Source organism: Salvelinus alpinus, chromosome 26 (genome assembly GCF_045679555.1).
Source record: "Salvelinus alpinus chromosome 26, SLU_Salpinus.1, whole genome shotgun sequence".
Lineage (NCBI taxonomy): Eukaryota > Metazoa > Chordata > Actinopteri > Salmoniformes > Salmonidae > Salvelinus > Salvelinus alpinus.
The window spans coordinates 865,142-883,586 of record NC_092111.1 but is presented as its reverse complement, the minus strand read 5'-3'; the positions used below and the strand labels follow the sequence as shown (position 1 = coordinate 883,586).

At 44.9% G+C, this 18,445-nt stretch overlaps 3 protein-coding genes across 6 annotated transcripts in view; 1 reads left to right on the top strand and 2 right to left on the bottom strand.

The window, feature by feature from the left end:
• Positions 1-12,913, bottom strand: part of LOC139555370 (transport and Golgi organization protein 1 homolog) — a 45,923-nt gene extending 33,010 nt beyond the window's left edge. Inside the window, exons 1-5 of the mRNA XM_071369127.1 lie at positions 12,886-12,913; positions 11,877-11,896; positions 10,894-11,743; positions 10,550-10,615; positions 10,326-10,459 (exon numbers count right to left, since the gene is read on the bottom strand). Coding sequence (XP_071225228.1) covers positions 10,326-10,459; positions 10,550-10,615; positions 10,894-11,743; positions 11,877-11,896; positions 12,886-12,913 — 1,098 coding nt within the window. The remainder of the gene's footprint in view (positions 1-10,325; positions 10,460-10,549; positions 10,616-10,893; positions 11,744-11,876; positions 11,897-12,885) is intronic.
• Positions 1-18,445, top strand: part of LOC139554406 (mitoguardin 1-like) — a 196,732-nt gene that overhangs the window by 47,172 nt on the left and 131,115 nt on the right. The window lies entirely within an intron of this gene.
• Positions 917-4,486, bottom strand: LOC139554393 (uncharacterized). Of its 3 annotated transcripts, XM_071367138.1 has the most exons (14): positions 4,117-4,455; positions 3,713-3,852; positions 3,535-3,606; positions 3,373-3,456; positions 3,116-3,262; positions 2,946-3,026; positions 2,675-2,824; positions 2,508-2,557; positions 2,317-2,386; positions 2,138-2,224; positions 1,946-2,044; positions 1,743-1,823; positions 1,528-1,632; positions 917-1,075 (listed from the first exon to the last, which is right to left on the bottom strand). In XM_071367138.1, the coding sequence occupies exons 1-14, from the start codon at positions 4,274-4,276 to the stop codon at positions 932-934; spliced, it is 1,470 nt and encodes a 489-aa protein (XP_071223239.1). In that variant the 5' UTR covers positions 4,277-4,455; the 3' UTR covers positions 917-931. The 3 variants fall into 3 exon arrangements, with proteins under 3 accessions (XP_071223239.1, XP_071223242.1, XP_071223240.1); XM_071367139.1 differs by having other exon boundaries at positions 972-1,632; positions 4,117-4,445; XM_071367141.1 differs by lacking the exons at positions 3,373-3,456; positions 3,535-3,606 and having other exon boundaries at positions 4,117-4,486.

The window sequence follows — 18,445 nt, the reverse complement described above, 5'->3', positions numbered from 1 at the left end:
GTGGTCAGTATGCACTACTACACCCTCTCTCACATGAACGCTAACATTACTGGTTTCAGTGGGAAAGATGGTAAATGGTTCAGACATTAATGGCAAATATAAAAAACTAAGATACCCAAGTTACCGGAGTCTACAATGGCCGACTGTTAATGTAGAGTAGGGATAGTGAGAAGTAACATTCAAGACTGAAGCAATTACCCCCTCTAGTGGTATACTTTATACTGTACCAGGTTACTACACACACTGATAATACAAAACATTGAGGACACCTGCTCTTTCCATGACAGACTGACCAAGTGAAAGCTATGACCCCTTATTGATGTCACTTGTTGAATCCACTTCAATCAGTGTAGATGAAGGGGAGTTAAAGAAAGATTTTAAAACCTTGAGAGAATTGAGACATGGATTGTGTGTGTCATTCAGAGGGTGATTCGGCAAGACAAAAGATTTAACTTCCTTTGAACGGGGTATGGTAGTAGGTGTCAGGCGCACCGGGTTAAGTGTGTCAAGAACTGCAACAATGCTGTTTTTTTCATGCTCAACAGTTTCCCATGTGTATCAAGAATGATCCACCACCCAAAGGACGTCCAGCCAACTTGACACAACATGGGCCAGCATCCTTGTGGAACGCTTAGGGCAGCTTGTAGAGTCCGTGCCCCGTCAAATTGAGGCTGTTCTGAGGGGAAAAGGGTGTGCAACTCAATATTAGGAAGACATTCCTAATGCTTTGTGCACTCAAGTGTATGTAGTCCTACATGTTTTTAAATAGTACAGTATCACAAACCACAGTACAAAACCATATAAAGTGTGGGCCTGTAGTATCTGTAAATCAACTAAACATTGTTTTTTTATTTCCATATGCAGATAATAAAGCATCATTGTTCGTGTAATAATCTAATATTAGCATTATACCTCTAGGAAGAGGAAATGGTCATAAAATGAAATAGATGAAAAGACAGAAACAAAAAAAATTTGAACTACAACTTATTTTATTTACAAATTTCAAATTCAGTGCAAAGTAATGTAGTGCATTGTTGTCTAGATCCCTGTTGGGTGGCAAAGTGTCACAAGAATCCTGTGGGGAGAGAAAACAAGAGAATACATTAAATGAATGGGTGTTAACTAATCAGGGTTCAACAAAGCACTTCAAGTCCTCAATTCCTTCAAAAGAGAGATAGAAGGAGGAATGAGTATGGTCCCTGCAGTAGGACTACATGCTGGCCATGATGTTCTCCAAGTGGTACTCCAGGAGGCTGGAGAGCTCCGTGACCAGAGACTCTGGGTTAAAGTACCAGGCCAGCTGCTGGCCAAACATGTCATCTAGCAGAGCCATCAGCCCGCCCTGAAGAGAACACCACACAACACATAGAAAATGGCTCTGAGTTACTAGCTTATCAAGAGGAGAGAGACAATTAGAAATACTCCCCCTAAAATGACATTGGAACCTGGTTAACCATGAATAAGGAAGTAAAAAGGAAGTACACTAAGAATATGGAAGTAAACAGGAAGTAACCTCTTGACTCTTACATTGAGCAGCATCAGGTATCTGTCAGCCTCTGGCTCCATGTTGGCAGCAGTGGGCAGGAAGCAGTACAGGAGAGCGTACAGACGCTCCACAAACCCACCGGCGTGCTAAAGGAAACAAAGGAGGAGAAAAGAGGAGAGAATAGAAGAGAAGAGGAATTTAAGTGAAACTGCTAATAGAGAGATATCAAAACATGTACCAGTGAGATGCTACTTACCACCATCAGGGACTTCTGAGCTGTCATCATCCCAAACAGCACCAGCTCAAAGAGGACATCTATCATGTTCACATGATGGATCTAGGACAAGAAAACACGTTTGGAGAAAATAGGAATGATTTCATATAGATCAGCTACTGTGATGTATAAAAGGCATGCATGTGGAAGAACTCAGTGAGACTTGAAAGAGTTAATGAACTCACCTTTGCCTCAGCCAGCTCCCTCTCAATGTCATTCCGCTTGGAGGGGTCACTCAGGTAGTCCACAAAGTCGGTATAAGTACGGATGAACTTGGCCTCGTCCTATGACAAAGAAAAGAGCATCTTAGTGAACAGAACACATTTCACCTCAGGGACGCTCTCTTTCCCTTGAAAGAGAATCAGTTAGTGAGTTACCATGTGGTTGGCCTGAACCAGTGCGCCCAGGAGGACCTTTCCCGCCACAAACAGATGGTTCCTGCTCAGGGTGGAACCAAGCAGGGTCTAGGGGAGAGGGAAGAGTTAGGGTGAGGCATCTTCCTCTAGGAGACAGAACAAGAAGTCACAGAGAGAAAAAGAAAAGTGTGTCCACTCACAGTGAAGGCCTGGCGCAGGGAGACGAGCCTCAGGGCGATGTCCTCCACTCTCTTGGTGGTAAGGTAGAGGCTGTGAAAGGGAGGGATTGGAGCATGTCAACCATTAGAGTCAATGGGGGATAACAGCATTATGACCACTATCCTTCAGCATCTGACAAGCCCAGACTACACAGACATTTAGAGGAACTCACTTTAGCAGAGGAACCTCCCTCTCCTCAGGCAGCATGTCCTCCTCCCAACCCTACGACAACAAAACAAGCATGCAAAATCAGTGACCAATGCAATGACATAACAAACAATCGGTCAATGGAAGGATCTTAATGGTCCTAGTCAATAGTATGTGTGTGTAACGTCTGACCTCATAGCAGTTTTGGCCCTCAGGCTCTGGGTCAGTGAACTGCTGAGTGTTGGGCGTAGAGAAGGAGGCAGCCTCCGACCACGCTGAAGAGGAGAGAAGCCCGTCCAGCCCCATGTGGAGAATGGCGTACACCACTGAGACATTAGTCTGCTGCTCAAAACACACACAACACACCTGTTTACCACACACACATTATTAGAAAACACACCAAATCTAATGCAAAAATGCCCAGTAATGTCTAGTCTATATACATAGAAAATTGTTTATTTACCTGGTAGCAGCCAAGCGTCACGTCCACAGACGTCTCGTGGCGGAGGTGAGACGCATAGTGGGTCACCCTGCCAGCCACATGCTGACAGAGAGAGAATACATGTTAAGGCCAAATTGAATAAATGAAGAAAAGCCTAATCTAATACTATTTCAGTAGTATATACATCTTACCTGGATCCAAGTGATGGACTGCACTTTGGTGGCACAGTAGGGGATGCCCTCTGGACTAAGCCTGGCTGTCTCCTTGGAGATGGCCCACACCAGTTGAGTCTCCAGGCCTCTCACCCTACTCACGTGGTGCATCCTCACCACCACCTGCTGTTGAGATAAACAACAAACAACAAAAGCACTTCAGCAATCGATGTGACACATTTCCATCAAGATCAAATGACTGACAATGTAGATTAGGAAGTTACAAAGACACATACCTGGGATCCCCCACGCATGTAGGTGATGATGGGGCTGATGAACTGGAAAGTTCTCCAAGCTTTAACCACCGGACTGGCATTGTTCTGCACATTACAATAAATTAATGTTGGAAACTGTAAACATAGTAACCGTCATGTGACTGCGTGTGGGGGGTCTCTTACCCTGATCACAACAGGCCCACAGTACAGGGGGCTGAACCTAATCGGAATCAACTGCCAATTGCCAGTGGCCTCCTAAAGCAGAAAGCAGACCAGATATTTGTTTCATGTCAAAGAGACACAACTTGAATATCTGGGATATTTTTCAAACATAAAACCCCAAACTTTCAGAAAATTGTACCTCAAGGATAGTCTGCACATCTGGCACATCCTCAAGGATGATAGCAGCATTCTGGACATCAAGGAGGACTGGCAGCTGTGGAACATCTAGCACATCATCCAATGGCACATTCAACTGGACCTCATCCAGGACAGTTGTTTCTAAAATGAGGAACATTGGAATATAAAATAAACAATTGTTAGGACATAAAACGTAGCAAGATTGCTAATACTAGCTAGCTAGGAAGCAAAAGTCGATCGCTTAGCAACAGTTACTAAAGTTAATGTTAGCTAGCAAGCTAGCTAGCTACAACATCTCTAGCACAAGCATTTTTTCCAAGTCTGAATTATAGAAATACACAACATTTCGCAAATTATAATGACATTGTTAAATGTAGTAAAATAAGAGTTTTAAACTCCACATACCCTCTTCGAAGTCGCTGTCCACCTGTCGACAATCACGAACCCTGCAAAACAGAAAAAGACAAGAAAAACAAGCCACAAATGAATTTGAACAACCTGTCGACGCAGTAGGCCGCCGACGTCCACGCACTCTCTCCGCCAGTCTTGAAAAGCACCCAGGCATTTTCCAGTCGATTGTTCTATCTCAGGTGTCAAAAATCAAACAAGTTTGTTGTCAGCAGCAAACTGAAGTTGTTTTCGCACAGAAAACGTTCCATAGAACGTCGGTTAGATGTCTCTTGGCAACACACGTTCTAAAATTATTGTTTACAAAATTGACAACTGTGTTGCCATAGAAATGAGTTTGGAATTCTATGATTCCCTTTAGAATCCGTTAAAATTGTTTGTCATCATTCTAGTGACGTGGACGTGCTCCTTCGTAGCTCAGTTGATATTTTGTATTTTTTTTATTTCACCTTTATTTAGCAAGTAGGCAAGTTGAGAACAAGTTCTCATTTACAACTGCGACCTGGCCAAGATAAAGCAAAGCAGTTCAACACATACAACAACACAGAGTTACACATGGAGTAAACAAACATAGTCAATAATACAGTAGAAAAACAAGTCTATATACAATGTGAGCAAATTAGGTGAGATAAGGGAGGTAGAAGGGCAATAAATAGGCCATGGTGGCGAAGTAAATACAATATAGCAATTAAAAACACTGGAATGGTAGATTTGCAGTAGATGAATGTGCAAAGTAGAAATACTGGGGTGCAAAGGAGCAAGATAAATAAAATAAATACAGTAGTGGGCTATGTACAGGTGCAGTGATCTGTGAGCTGCTCTGACAGCTGGTGCTTAAAGCTAGTGAGCGAGATAAGTGTCTCCAGTTTCAGAGATTTTTGTAGTTCGTTCCAGTCATTGGCAGCAGAGAACTGGAAGGAGAGGCGGCCAAAGGAGGAATTGGCTTTGGGGATTACCAGTGAGATATACCTGCTGGAGCGCGTGCTACGGGTGAGTGCTGCTATGGTGACCAGCGAGCTGAGATAAGGCGGGACTTTACCTAGCAGGGTCTTGTAGATGACCTGGAGCCAGTGGGTTTGTCTACGAGTTTGAAGTGAGGGCCAGCCAACGAGAGCGTACAGGTCGCAGTGGTGGGTAGTATATGGGGCTTTGGTGACAAAATGGATGGCACTGTGATAGACTGCATCCAATTTGTTGAGTAGGGTGTTGGAGGCTATTTTGTAAATGACATCGCCGAAGTCGAGGATCGGTAGGATGGTCAGTTTTACGAGGGTACGTTTGGCAGCATGAGTGAAGGATGCTTTGTTGCGAAATAGGAAGCCAATTCTAGATTTAACTTTGGATTGGAGATGTTTGATGTGAGTCTAGAAAGAGAGTTTACAGTCTAACCAGACACCTAGGTATTTGTAGTTGTCCACATATTCTAAGTCAGAAACGTCCAGAGTAGTGATGCTGGACGGGCGGGCAGGTGCAGGCAGCGATCGGTTGAAGAGCATGCATTTAGTTTTACTTGTATTTAAGAGCAGTTGGAGGCCACGGAAGGAGAGTTGTATGGCATTGAAACTCGTCTGGAGGGTAGTTAACACAGTGTCCAAAGAAGGGCCAGAAGTATACAGAATGGTGTCATCTGCGTAGAGGTGGATCAGAGACTCACCGCAGCTAGAGCGACATCATTGATGAATACAGATAAGAGAGTCGGCCCAAGAATTGAACCCTGTGGCACCCCCCTAGAGACTGCCAGAGGCCCGGACTACAGGAAGTCGATTTTACACACTGAACTCTATCGGAGAAGTAGTTGATGAACCAGGCGAGGCAATCATTTGAGAAACCAAGCCTGTTGAGTCTGTCGATAAGGATGTGGTGATTGACAGAGTCGAAAGTCTTGGCCAGGTCAATGAATACGGCTGCACAGTATTGTTTCTTATCGATGGCAGTTAAGATATCGCATAGGACCTTGAGCGTGGCTGAGGTACACCCATGACCATGATAGAGCATGACGCTTGCAACGCCAGGGTAGTGGGTTCGATTCCCGTCACCACCCATACATAAAAGACATCAGGTTTTATTGTATGTCGCTTTGGATAAAAGCGTCTGATGAATGACATATATATTATTTTTATATATTCACTTACTTGCTATACAATGTAGAGAGAAAAAGGGTCAATTCAAGAGGGAGCTACGAAATTCATGTCCAAACGTTGTTTTCTTTGCCTGATGTCATTAGAAATTACATAGAATTAATCATTAGCTTGTTCTCTACAGTATTATAACATTTATATACTTGTACTTGACAGTGTTGATGAAATAATAACGATCATTTGCTGTTGTCACGTTCCTGACCTATTTTATGTTATTTTTGTATATGTTTAGTTGGTCAGGGCGTGAGTTGGGGTGGGCATTGTATGTTTTGTGTTTAGATCACTGTTAATCAGCCTTATATGGTTCTCAATCAGAGACAGGTGGTTTACGTTTTCCTCTGATTGGGAACCATATATAGGCTGGCTGTTCACACTGTTTGTTTGTGGGTGATTGTCTCCTGTGTTTGTGTCTGCGCACCACACGGGATTGTTTCGGTGTTATTTTGTTTGATGTAGTCTGTTTCCTGCTCGTGAGTTCGTGTCTTTTATTGTAAGTTCCATGTTCAGGTTTCGTCTACGTTGTCCGTTTGTTATTTTGTATTTCTGAAGTCTAGTTCGTGTCAGTGTTCGTCTGTTTTTTTCAATAAATCATTATGTCATCACACCTCGCTGCGCATTGGTCTACCGATCCTTCTCTCCTCTCCTCGTCCGAGGAGGAGGAAGACGACACCCGTTACAGAACCACCCACCAAATTACCAGAACCAAGCAGCGGGGAAAAGGGAGAGCTCAACAGAGCAACCAGGACTTGTGGACTTGGGAGGACGAGTTGAACGGAGAAGGACCCTGGGCACAGGCTGGGGAGTATCGCCGCCCCAAAGCTGAGCTGGAGGAAGCGAAAGCTGAGCGGCGGCGATATGAGGAGGCAGCACGGCAGCGGGACAGGTACGAGAGGCAACCCCAGAATTTTTTTGGGGGGGGGGCTAGAGAGGAGTGTGGCTAAGCCAGGTAGCAGACCTGAGCGCACTCCTCGTGCTTATTATAAGCAACGCGTCACTGGTCAGGCACCGTGTTATGCGGTTAAGCGCACGGTGTCGCCAGTGCGTGCCCATAGCCCGGTGCGCTACAGAGCAGCCCCCCGAAAGTGTCATGTGAGTGTGGGCATCCAGCCGGGGCGTATTGTGCCTGCTCAGCGCGTCTGGTCTCCGGTACGCAGTTTCGGTCCAGGGTATCCTGCGCCGGCTCTGCGTGCTGTGTCTCCGGGGCGCTGGGAGGGTGCAGTGCGTCCTATGCCTACACTCCGCTCGTACCGGGCAAATGTGGGAGTGGAGCCTAAGAGAGAAGTGCGCGTAGTAGGCACTAGATCTCCAGTGCTCATCCACAGCCCGGTTCAACCTGTGCCTGCACTCTGGAGGGTACGGGCTGGTGTAGTATTCCAGCCTGGGGGAGTGGTGCCAAGGCTGCGCACCAGAGCTCCAGTACTCCCCCACAGCCCGGTCCTTCAGGTGCCTCTTAACATCAAGCCTCCTGTAGGTCTCTCCAGCCTGGTGGGTCCTGTGGCAGCCCCACGCACCAGGCTGTCTCTCCGTCTCCTCCCTACAGGTGTGCCCATCTGCCCAGCGGCGCCTGAACTGCCCGTCTGCCCAGCGGCGCCTGAACTGCCCGTCTGCCCAGCGGCGCCTGAACTGCCCGTCTGCCCAGCGGCGCCTGAACTGGCCGTCTGCCCAGCGGCGCCTGAACTGCCCGTCTGCCCAGCGGCGCCTGAACTGCCCGTCTGCCCAGCGGCGCCTGAACTGCCCGTCTGCCCAGCGGCGCCTGAACTGCCAGTCTGCCCAGCGGCACCTGAACTGCCAGTCTGCCCAATGGCGCCTGAACTGTCCGTCTGCCCAACGGCGCCTGAACTGCCCGTCTGTCATGAGCCTGCAAAGCTGCCCGTCTGCCATGAGCCTGCAAAGCCGCCCGTCTGCCAAGAGCCTACAGAGCCGTCCGCCAGACAGGAGCCGCTAGAGCCTTCCGCCAGACCGGATCAGCCAGAGCCTTCCGCCAGACCGGATCAGCCAGAGCCTTCCGCCAGACCGGATCAGCCAGAGCCTTCCGCCAGACCGGATCAGCCAGAGCCTTCCGCCAGACCGGATCAGCCAGAGCCTTCCGCCAGACCGGATCAGCCAGAGCCTTCCGCCAGATCGGATCAGCCAGAGCCTTCCGCCAGACCGGACCAGCCTTCAGAGCCGTCCAGCCAGGACCAGCCTTCAGAGCCGTCCAGCCAGGACCAGCCTTCAGAGCCATCCAGCCAGGACCAGCCTTCAGAGCCGTCCAGCCAGGACCAGCCTTCAGAGCCGTCCAGCCAGGACCTGCCAGAGCCGTCCAGCCAGGACCTGCCAGAGCCGTCCAGCCAGGACCTGCCAGAGTCCCTCAGCCAGGACCTGCCAGAGTCCCTCAGCCAGGACCTGCCAGAGTTCCTCAGCCAGGACCTGCCAGAGTCCCTCAGCCCGGAGCTGCTGCCCCTTATCCCGGTGCTGCCCCTTATCCCGATGCTGCCCCTTCATTTAGGTGGGTTTAGTTGGAGGGTGGTCATTGGGAGGGGGATACAGAAGCGGGGAGTGACTATGGTGGTGTGGGGACAGCGTCCGGAGCCTGAGCCACCACCGTGGTCAGATGCCCACCCAGACCCTCCCCTAGACTTTGTGCTGGTGCGCCCGGAGTTCGCACCTTAAGGGGGGGGTTATGTCACGTTCCTGACCTATTTCTGTTAGTTTGTTGTATGTGTTAGTTGGTCAGGACGTGAGTTTGGGTGGGCATTCTATGTTGTCTGTTTCTATGTTGGTTTAAGGGTTGCCTGGTATGGCTCTCAATTAGAGGCAGGTGTTTGGCGTTCCTCTAATTGAGAGTCATATTTAGGTAGGTTGTTTCACAGTGTTCGTTGTGGGTGGTTGTCTTCCGTGTCTGTATGTTATTTCGTACCACACGGGACTGTTTCGGTGTGTTTGTAGTCTGTTCCTGTTCGTGCGTTCTTCGTGTCTATGTAAGTTCTCATGTTTAGGTCAGTCTACGTCGTTTGTTATTTTGTATCATTTCAAGTGTAGTTCGTGTTCGTTTTTCGTCTTGTCATTAAATTCATTATGTATTCACAACCCGCTGCACCTTGGTTCAATCCCTGCTCCTCCTCTTCGGATGAAGAGGAGGAGGACAGCCGTTACAGTGAGACATTTTTTAAATGAGGAAGAGGACAGGCCAAATGAAGTTGCCAACAAGATTCAGTTTCAATGTAGCTAGCCAGCCAGCCATGTGGCGGCCTAAGACTTGACTAGCCAGCTAGCTACATTGTAGCCAACTACTTACATATCGAAGTACTAGACAGTACAAGACAGACAGTTGATCAGATTCTGTCATCAGGGGCAAAGTGGGTAAAGGGGTTGTTTCTTCCGAATCCATCGCTACTGTACGTTACTTTGACAGTTGAGCTGGCTATCTAGTTAGTTTGGCTTGTGACCTGCAATGCAACTCGTTTGCGTAAACCCGAAAATCCTCATTTCACCAACTGATCAACGCAGTCGACTACTGGAGAGGATCCTTCATCGTGGTTCTCTTTACCCAGGAGAGGACAATATGTACCTATCTTTCTAGCTACTATAACCTAAGCTTGAAGGTTAGCTTGCCAATGCTGGCTCTGCTTTGCCAAAAACATGTCTACTAGCCTCCTTTTAGAGTTCTGAACGTGATTACTTTCTAAGCAAAACGCACAAAGCCTGGTAAAACGAGCGGGGGTATCATTTATATCCCACTCAATAAGCAAAACACCGGCTGTGGACACTTAACTTCAGTCTACACTTCACTAGAACAAGTCAACAAAAAAATGGGAAAGGATCACTGAACCTGGGCTGCATTTAGTACGTTTTTACGTTCTGGAACGTTTAATTTAACGGAACTACCAGTTGAAAAAAGGGGAAGGGTTGGGTAACGCTGTCAGCATGGCAAAAGCCGCCCCCCAAATAAAAATAATACATGCATTGTCCCAGCAATAATAAAATAAGTATGAATACTTGAGTCCTAAGCACTACATGCAGGCAATTAGTCAATTACAATAGGAAGGAAAGCCCATTCACAAGAGAGAAATACATGAAGTAACTTACCATAACACCATATATTCCAAGATACTCAAAAAACAGGGTGACGAGACGACCAGATAAAATTAGCACTGATACGAATGATGAACCACTCTGCTCATCTTCATGGAAATCAGTGACAGCAGGTGACTCCAGAGGTCCTGGAAATACAGCACAAGCAAATTAGGTTAATGCATACAGTTTACATCTCACCACAATTTCAAAAGTAGGGAAGTATAATGAACACCTACCTGAGGGAGGGTGATCCATGTCTACGCTAAGTCCAATGTCCAAGGTATTTTCAGACATATTCCCATCTTTTGAAACATTCAGAGAGGTTCAAACAGTGAGTAAATGTTCATGCATTGCAATCTAACTGGCATTGTCAGGAAGTGTATTTGTTCTGTCAACAGATTACTATTTACTTTGTTGTACTTCTTGGGCATTTCTTAAAGCTTATTCTGCAAACCAAATCTCCAGGCATTATTATCATGTCATTAGCAATGTATGAGACTTTCCAAATATTTATTTAACAAAAGGTTTTAATCCTCCTATACTCTGACATGAACATAAACTGAAAAAAAAGCATTATTACCTGTGTCAGGGTGTAGTTGACTGCCCACTACCATGGGAGCACTGTTTCTGGCCGTTGAGTACTTCTGACGCAGGGTGAACACCAATTCCTGGAAGTCTTCCAAGATGGAAGCTTCCTCAACAAACTCACCAGCATCCTGCTGCTGGACAGCGTTCTCATGGGCATCCAGCATCCTCTCAATCTCATCCAGGATTGGGGTTTCAGAGGCTTCCAAAATGGCTTCCAGCACCTTTTCAATGTCCTCACGGGCGTTTGTCTGGGACCGCCGGGCAGCCTTCAGCTCCAGGTCAAAAAAAAGGAACTCCAACCTAAAGAGGTTCTGAGGACCTAGAATCTTTTGGAGGCGCTCCATATCCTCCTCCTTGCAGCGGTCTAGCAATAGTCTCAGCCTCAACACATTGTTACTGTATTCCGCCTCTTTGTTTGGAAGGGGATCCAGAACTTTATCTTTAAGTGAGGGTGTGGGGCTTTCAGCATCATTTTCAGTCTCATGCACCTCAGGTTCTATGTCAATAGCCTCGTCGTGTTGGACCACATCCAACACATCACTGGATACAACATCGGTTTGTGTATAATTATTGGGTTGCTCTGACCCAAATTCAGATAGACTTTCTGTGTCCTCAGGTACATCCCTATCAATCTCATCATTTTCTAACAGTGTCACTTCAGGTGGAGGCTCATCCACTTCCACCGTGGTGCTCTCAGCACTTTTGTTAAGGTACAAAGTCTCTGTGGTTACTTGCACTGATTCCTCCTTGTCTATTAACAATAAAGAGGAACCTAACAGTGAATCAATGTCATAACTGTCAAACTTATCGTGTCCAGTGTCAAAGCAAACAATGTAGGTTTCCTGAAAAGAAAAAGAAAACATTGTTTGAGTCATACTACCTATTTCAGAAAGAAGTTCAGTCATTCCAGACAATGTTTTAAGCGATGATGCATTGGCAGTAGTGAACTAGGCCTATATCTATTTATTGACTTACCTCAGCAGGAATCTCCAATTCTTTTTACATTTACATTTTACATTTTTAGTCATTTAGCAGACGCTCTTATCCAGAGCGACTTACAGTAGAGTGCATACATTTTATTATATTTTTACATACTGAGACAAGGATATCCCTACCGGCCAAACCCTCCCTAACCCGGACGACGCTAGGCCAATTGTGCGTCGCCCCACGGACCTCCCGGTTGCGGCCGGCTGCGACAGAGCCTGGGCGTGAACCCAGAGACTCTGGTGGCGCAGCTAGCACTGCGATGCAGTGCCCTAGACCACTGCGCCACCCGGGAGACAGTGTATTTTTCAGTGTATATGTGATTGATTACGAGTTGGTCCTTATTGAAGTAACCAAAGCGGTTACCAACCCATTGTAAGAAATGGAAACAAAACAGAGAATGAAACATGTTAACAAAACAGAAAAAGCTTCAACATTCCTTCTAGACTGCAATGTTATCATATACAGTACCAGTAAAAAGTTTGGACACACCTACTCATTCAAGGGTTTTTCTTTATTTTCTACATTGTAGAATAATAGTGAAGACATCAAAACTATGAAATAACACATATGGAATCATGTAGTAAACCCTAAAAAGTGTACAAAAAAATATCTAAATATATTTGATATTCTTCAAAGAATATCACATACACGTGTTTAGCAGATGTAATTGCGGGTGTAGCATAATGCATGTTGTGTTGTTGAAACAGGAATGCTTTTCCAACAGTCTTAAAGGAGTTCCCACATACAGTATGTTGAGCTCTTGTTGGCTGCTTTTCCTTCACTCTGTGGTCCAATTCATCCCAAACCATCTCAATTGGGTTGAGGTCGGGTGAATGTGGTGAAAAAGCCCTTACACAGCCTGGAGGTGTGTTGGGTCATTGTCCTGCTGAAAAACAAATAATTGTCCCACTAAGCACAAACCACATGGGATGGCATATCACTGCAGAATCCCGGTTAAGTGAGCCTTGAATTCTAAATAAATCACAGACAGTGTCACCAGCAAAGCACCCCCACACCTCTTCCATGCTTCACGGTGGGAACCACCCATGCGGAGATAATTCGTTCACCTACTCTGCATCTCAGAAAGACACGAAGGTTGGAACCAGACCAAAGGACCAAAGGACAGATTTCCACCAGTCTAATGTCCATTGCTCGTGTGTCTAGGCCCAAGCAAGTCTCTTCTTCTTATTAGGGTCCTTCAGTAGTGGTTTCTTTGCAGCAATTCAACAATGAAGGCCTGATTCACGCAGTCTCCTCTGATCAGTTGATGTTGGGCTATGTCTGTTACTTGAACTCTGTGAAGCATTTACTTGGGCTTCAATATGAGGTGCAGTTAACTCGCAGCAGAGGTAGCGCTGGGTCTTCCTTTCGTGTGGCAGTCCTCATAAGAGCCAGTTTCATCATAGCGCTTGATGGTTTTTGCGACTGCACTGTTCTTGCCATAATAAGGACTTGGTCTTTTACCAAATCTTCTCTATACCACCCCAACCTTGTCACAACACAACTGGCTCAAACTCATTAAGAAGGAAATAAATTCCACAAATAACATTTTAATAAGGCACACCTGTTAATTGAAATGCATTCCAGGTGACTACCTCATGAAGCTGGTTGACAGAATGCCAAGTCTGTGCAAAGCAGTCATCAAGACAATGGGTGGCTACTTTGAAGAATCTAAAATATATTTGATTTGTTTAACACTTTTTTGGTTGCTACATGATTCCATGTGTTTTCCAAAGTGTTGATGTCTTTACTATTTTCTACATTGTAGAATAATAGTGAAGTAAAACCCTTGAATGAGTAGGTGTGTCCAAACTTTTGACAGGTACTGTAATTTAATATTAACTCATACTTACACTCCCTGCACATATATTTGTCCTTTGGCCTGAGAGTTTATAGTAGACATATATAGTCTCTCCTTTTTTAAATGACAGAAACCGACAGTCTGGTCCGGTGAAATCGTTGAAAGCTTTGCCCCGACACAGGAGCACTGTGGAGAGGAATGATTCAAAGATCAGTTGTTTCACGCCTACCAAAGATTCCAGCCCATTACCTCAGCGTCCTCCCTATGTGCCCCATGCACAATCAGGGCGTGAATAGAATACACATCACTATTGTAAGCCTTGTTTTATCTGCTTCTCTTTTTACAGAGCCAGAGTATCCAAAAGGAAAGCCAAGCATTAAGGCTAAATAGAATATTGTTTTTGTCTTGATAAGGTAGATGTAAAAAGAGAAGAACTTGCAAGCAGAGGGGTTAATGACATGCCAGTATTTTATGTCAACAATAGCTAGCTTTATAGCTAACCAGGCCTATAATCCATCTTGCAATTTGCTTCCTAAACCAACACAGAAGTATGATATATTTATGGTCAGTTTAGTAAGTAACTATAGTAGTTGATTACAATTAAGCTCACATCTCTATTATTGTGTGTAGCTAGCTAGTTAATTAACTAAGAAGACTGTCAGATCAATTGGCAAGTTGTCATGTAGTTAGTTAGTCAATGTTCACAAGTTTGGATTAGCTATGGGCCCTTGTGTGGCTTTGCCTTTGGGTTCAAGAAAATATATAGGCCAAAAGCTTGTTTACATGGTGCAAGCTACTAACGTAGTTACTACAAAAACACAGTTATTATAGTTTCAGAATTTGGCAACTAGTCAGGCAGTAGCCAACACAGGCCGAGACTTCGCTTCGGCTACAACTAAGCAAGCTTAGGTTATTATGCATTGGTAGTGTAACGACCCTGGGTTTATAAGCGCGGAAATCTGCACGAGCATGCTTTTGCGGCACAGTCGATAGCGCGCCGGACCTTGGGCTAGGAGTTCGAGGGTTCGAGACCTGCTCCACACTGTGCCATTACATTGGTGTCAGAAGTGATCGGAACTTGCATCCACGACAGTGTGTGTGCTTGGCCGGTGAGCGCGTTCCTGTAAGACGTAGAGTCGCAAGCTAGCGCGAGGGCGCGCTATTTGAAAGGAGGGAGTAGTGTAACGACCCTGGGGGGTTATAAGCGCGTTATAAGCGCGGAAATCGACTCTGCCGCACGAGCATGCTTTTGCGGCACAGTCGATAGCGCGCCGGACTTCGGGCTAGAAGGTCGAGGGTTCGAGACCTGCTAACTAACTGTTTCATTACAGTATTTACAACTAACGTTAACGACAGTTGCGCTAGGTTAGCCGAGTTTATCCCTTTGAAATGACAACGCCGGTCAAGCTAGCTAGCTATGGAAAGATGGAAGCATCCTGAAAGTTCGCTTGAGTTTAGCGCCAAGTACTTACTAATGCATTCCTCGTCTGGACATCTTTTGAAGTCGGAGAAGCTCCTTTCGACTGCGGCTTTGGGTATGAAATTATGAATACATAAAATAAAAATGTATACATAATAAATATTTACAGCCATGTTGGCAATTGGGCTGGCTGGTTCTGCTCGAGCATGAGCAGATGAATCCTAAACGTCAGCAAATCCAAGGCTGGAACAATTCGCAGGATGTTGATCGTAGAGGCAAATATCAAAATCTGGGCAGACAATGTCAAAAATAAGAGCAAGGACATGAAACCAGAACACATAATAAAAGCGTCTTATTGCGTCACAATATACGTTCTGATTCGGGTTTATCACGTCTTTGTTGGATAGAACTAAACAGTCCACAAGTTTACTGACAAGTGAGCGCAATATCCCATTCGATTTCTCCATTGAATTGGACTATCTGACTACCGCAGATGTATTATGATACATTAAAAGCACATGTTCATTGTTTTTCAGGCACTGGGTACCAAAACAAACAGAGAGGATAGATAGGACTCACATTTCCAGGATAGGCTATAAACTACGTTTATATTAACCTGTAAAAGTCAGAATTGATCAAATAAATGTTAATACAAATGCGTAGTTGCTGGACGAAGCTAAGGGTTGGCGATCCAGTTGTTTTTGTTTCACCTGTTATCAAAATAGTAGCCACTCCCACCCGACTAGACTACAATCACCCCATTAAACAGAGGACATAATTTTACTCACATTTGGGAGGACCCTCAATGACTGTAATGATCCAAGTCACATGTCATTGCCAATAAAATGACAAAAAAGCATTGCAACAAATTACAGTCCTATAACAAAGACAATTTATTTAATTACATGTTTTGATTTGACCTTTATCTAGGAAAGTCAGTTAAAAATAATTGCTTATATACAATGACGGCCTAAACTCTAAACCCAGACAACGCTGGGACAATTGTGCGCTTCCCTATGGGACTCCCAATCACAGCTGGTTGTGATACAGCCTGGAATCGAACCAGGGTCTGTAGACAGAAGCTGCTTTTCAGTCTCTCGATCTCAAGGCCATCAGACTGCGAAACATCACTAGCACATCAGAGGCGGCTGCCTATAGACAAAGATTTGGAATCACTGCCAATTTTAGAAATGGATCACTAGCCACTTTAATAATGTTTCCATATCTAGCATTACTCATCACAAACCGGCTCGTGGAGATAACAAAAATATATTTTGTTATTCCTTAACTGAAGTGTGTGTAGTCAGTAATCAGTAGTGTGAGTGTTTGTGTGCATAAATGTGATAATGAGGGGTGTTGAAAGGTGCCAAAGCAACCAAACGGCCACAAAAATGCCACAACCAAAAATCTATAAGTGTGTCTGCATGGAGAGAGTCTCTCCAATGAGCGGGGAATTGGTGCATTTATCCGGGGACACACCCGGGCCCAGGTGTGTCCCATGTCGCTGACGACCCTCCCAGCCCTGCCCGCCAACATCCTAATAAGGAAAACAAGAGCAAAGCGAAAGAATACGGCAGACAGAGCAGGAGGGTCGTCACAATATGTATAAACTGCACTCCACACTATTCTACGGTATCGTAGTCACTTTAAGTGTGTTTACATACTGTATCACCCACCGCATATGTATATACTGTATTCTATACTATGCCACTGTATCTTCGTCCAATGCCGCTCTGACATACACCGCCGTTCAAAAGTTTGGGGTCACTTAGTAATGTCCTTGTTTTTGAAAGTAAAGCACATTTTTTGTCCATCAAAATAACATCAAATTGATCAGAAATACAGTGTAGAAATTGTTAATGTTGTACATGACCATTGTAGCTGGAAACGGCAGATTTTTTATGGAATATCTACATAGGCGTACAGAGGCCCATTATCTGCAACCATCACTCCTGTGTTCCAATGGCACGTTGTTAGCTAATCCAAGTTTACCATTTTAAAAGGGTAATTGATCATTAGAAACCCCTTTTGCAATTATCTCAACACAGCTGAAAACTGTTGTGCAGATTAAAGAAGCAATAAAACTGGCTTTCTTTAGACTACTTGAGTATTTTTGAGCATCAGCATTTGTGGGTTCGATTACAGGCTCAAAATGGCCAGAAACAAAACACCAGTCAACGTTAACAGTTAAGAGGCGACTCCGGGATGCTGGCCTTCTAAGCAGAGTTCCTCTGTCCAGTGTCTGTGTTATTTTGCCCATCTTAATCTTTTATTTTTATTGGCCAGTCTGAGATATGGCTTTTTCTTTGCAACTCTGCCTAGAAGGCCAGCATCCCGGAGTCGCCTCGTCACTGTTGACGTTGAGACTGGTGTTTTGCGGGTACTATTTAATGAAGCTGCCAGTTGAGGACTTGTGAGGCGTCTGTTTCTCAAACTAAACACTAATGTACTTGTCCTCTTGCTCAATTGTGCACTTGGGCCTCCCACTCCTCTTTATATTCTGGTTAGAGACAGTTTGCTCTGTTCTGCGTTATACGAGATCTTCAGTTTCTTGACAATTTCTCGCATGGAATAGACTTCATTTCTTAGAACAAGAATAGACTGAAGAGTCTCAGAAGAACGCCTTTGTTTCTGGCCATTTTGAGCCTGTAATTGGACCACAAATGCTGATGCTCAAAAATACTCAACTCGTCTAATGAAGGCCAGTTCTATTGCTTCCTTAATCAGAACAACAGTTTTCAGCTGTGCTAACATAATTGCAGAAGGATTTGGTTGCTGATAATGGGCCTCTGTACGCCTATGTAGATATTCCATAAAAAATCTGCCATTTCCAGCTACAATGGTCATTTACAACATTAACAATGTCTACACCCTATTTCTGATCAATTTTATGTTATTTTACTGGACAGAAAATGTGCTTTTTCTTCAAAAACAAGGACATTTCTAAGTGACCCCAAACTTTTGAACGGCAGTGTATATGTATATATCCATTCCTTACTTAGATTTCCATATATGTTATGAAACTGTTAGATATGACTCTTTAGATATTACCGCACTGCCGGAGCTAGAAGCACAAGCATTTCGCTACACCCACAATAACATCTGCTGAATACGTATGTGACCAATACATTTGATTTGATTAGAGATGCAGCTAGTACTGAGATGCAGTGCCTTAGACTGCTGGGCCACTCGGGAGCCCTTTCTGCCTATTCTCAATATCTCCCCAAGTATTGCCTTTATTGTTTAAAATTATCTCAACCCCCCCCCCCCCCCATAAATAATATTAATATTTCCCCCAGTACTATTCGAGGCCTACTTACCTACATTATTCTAGGG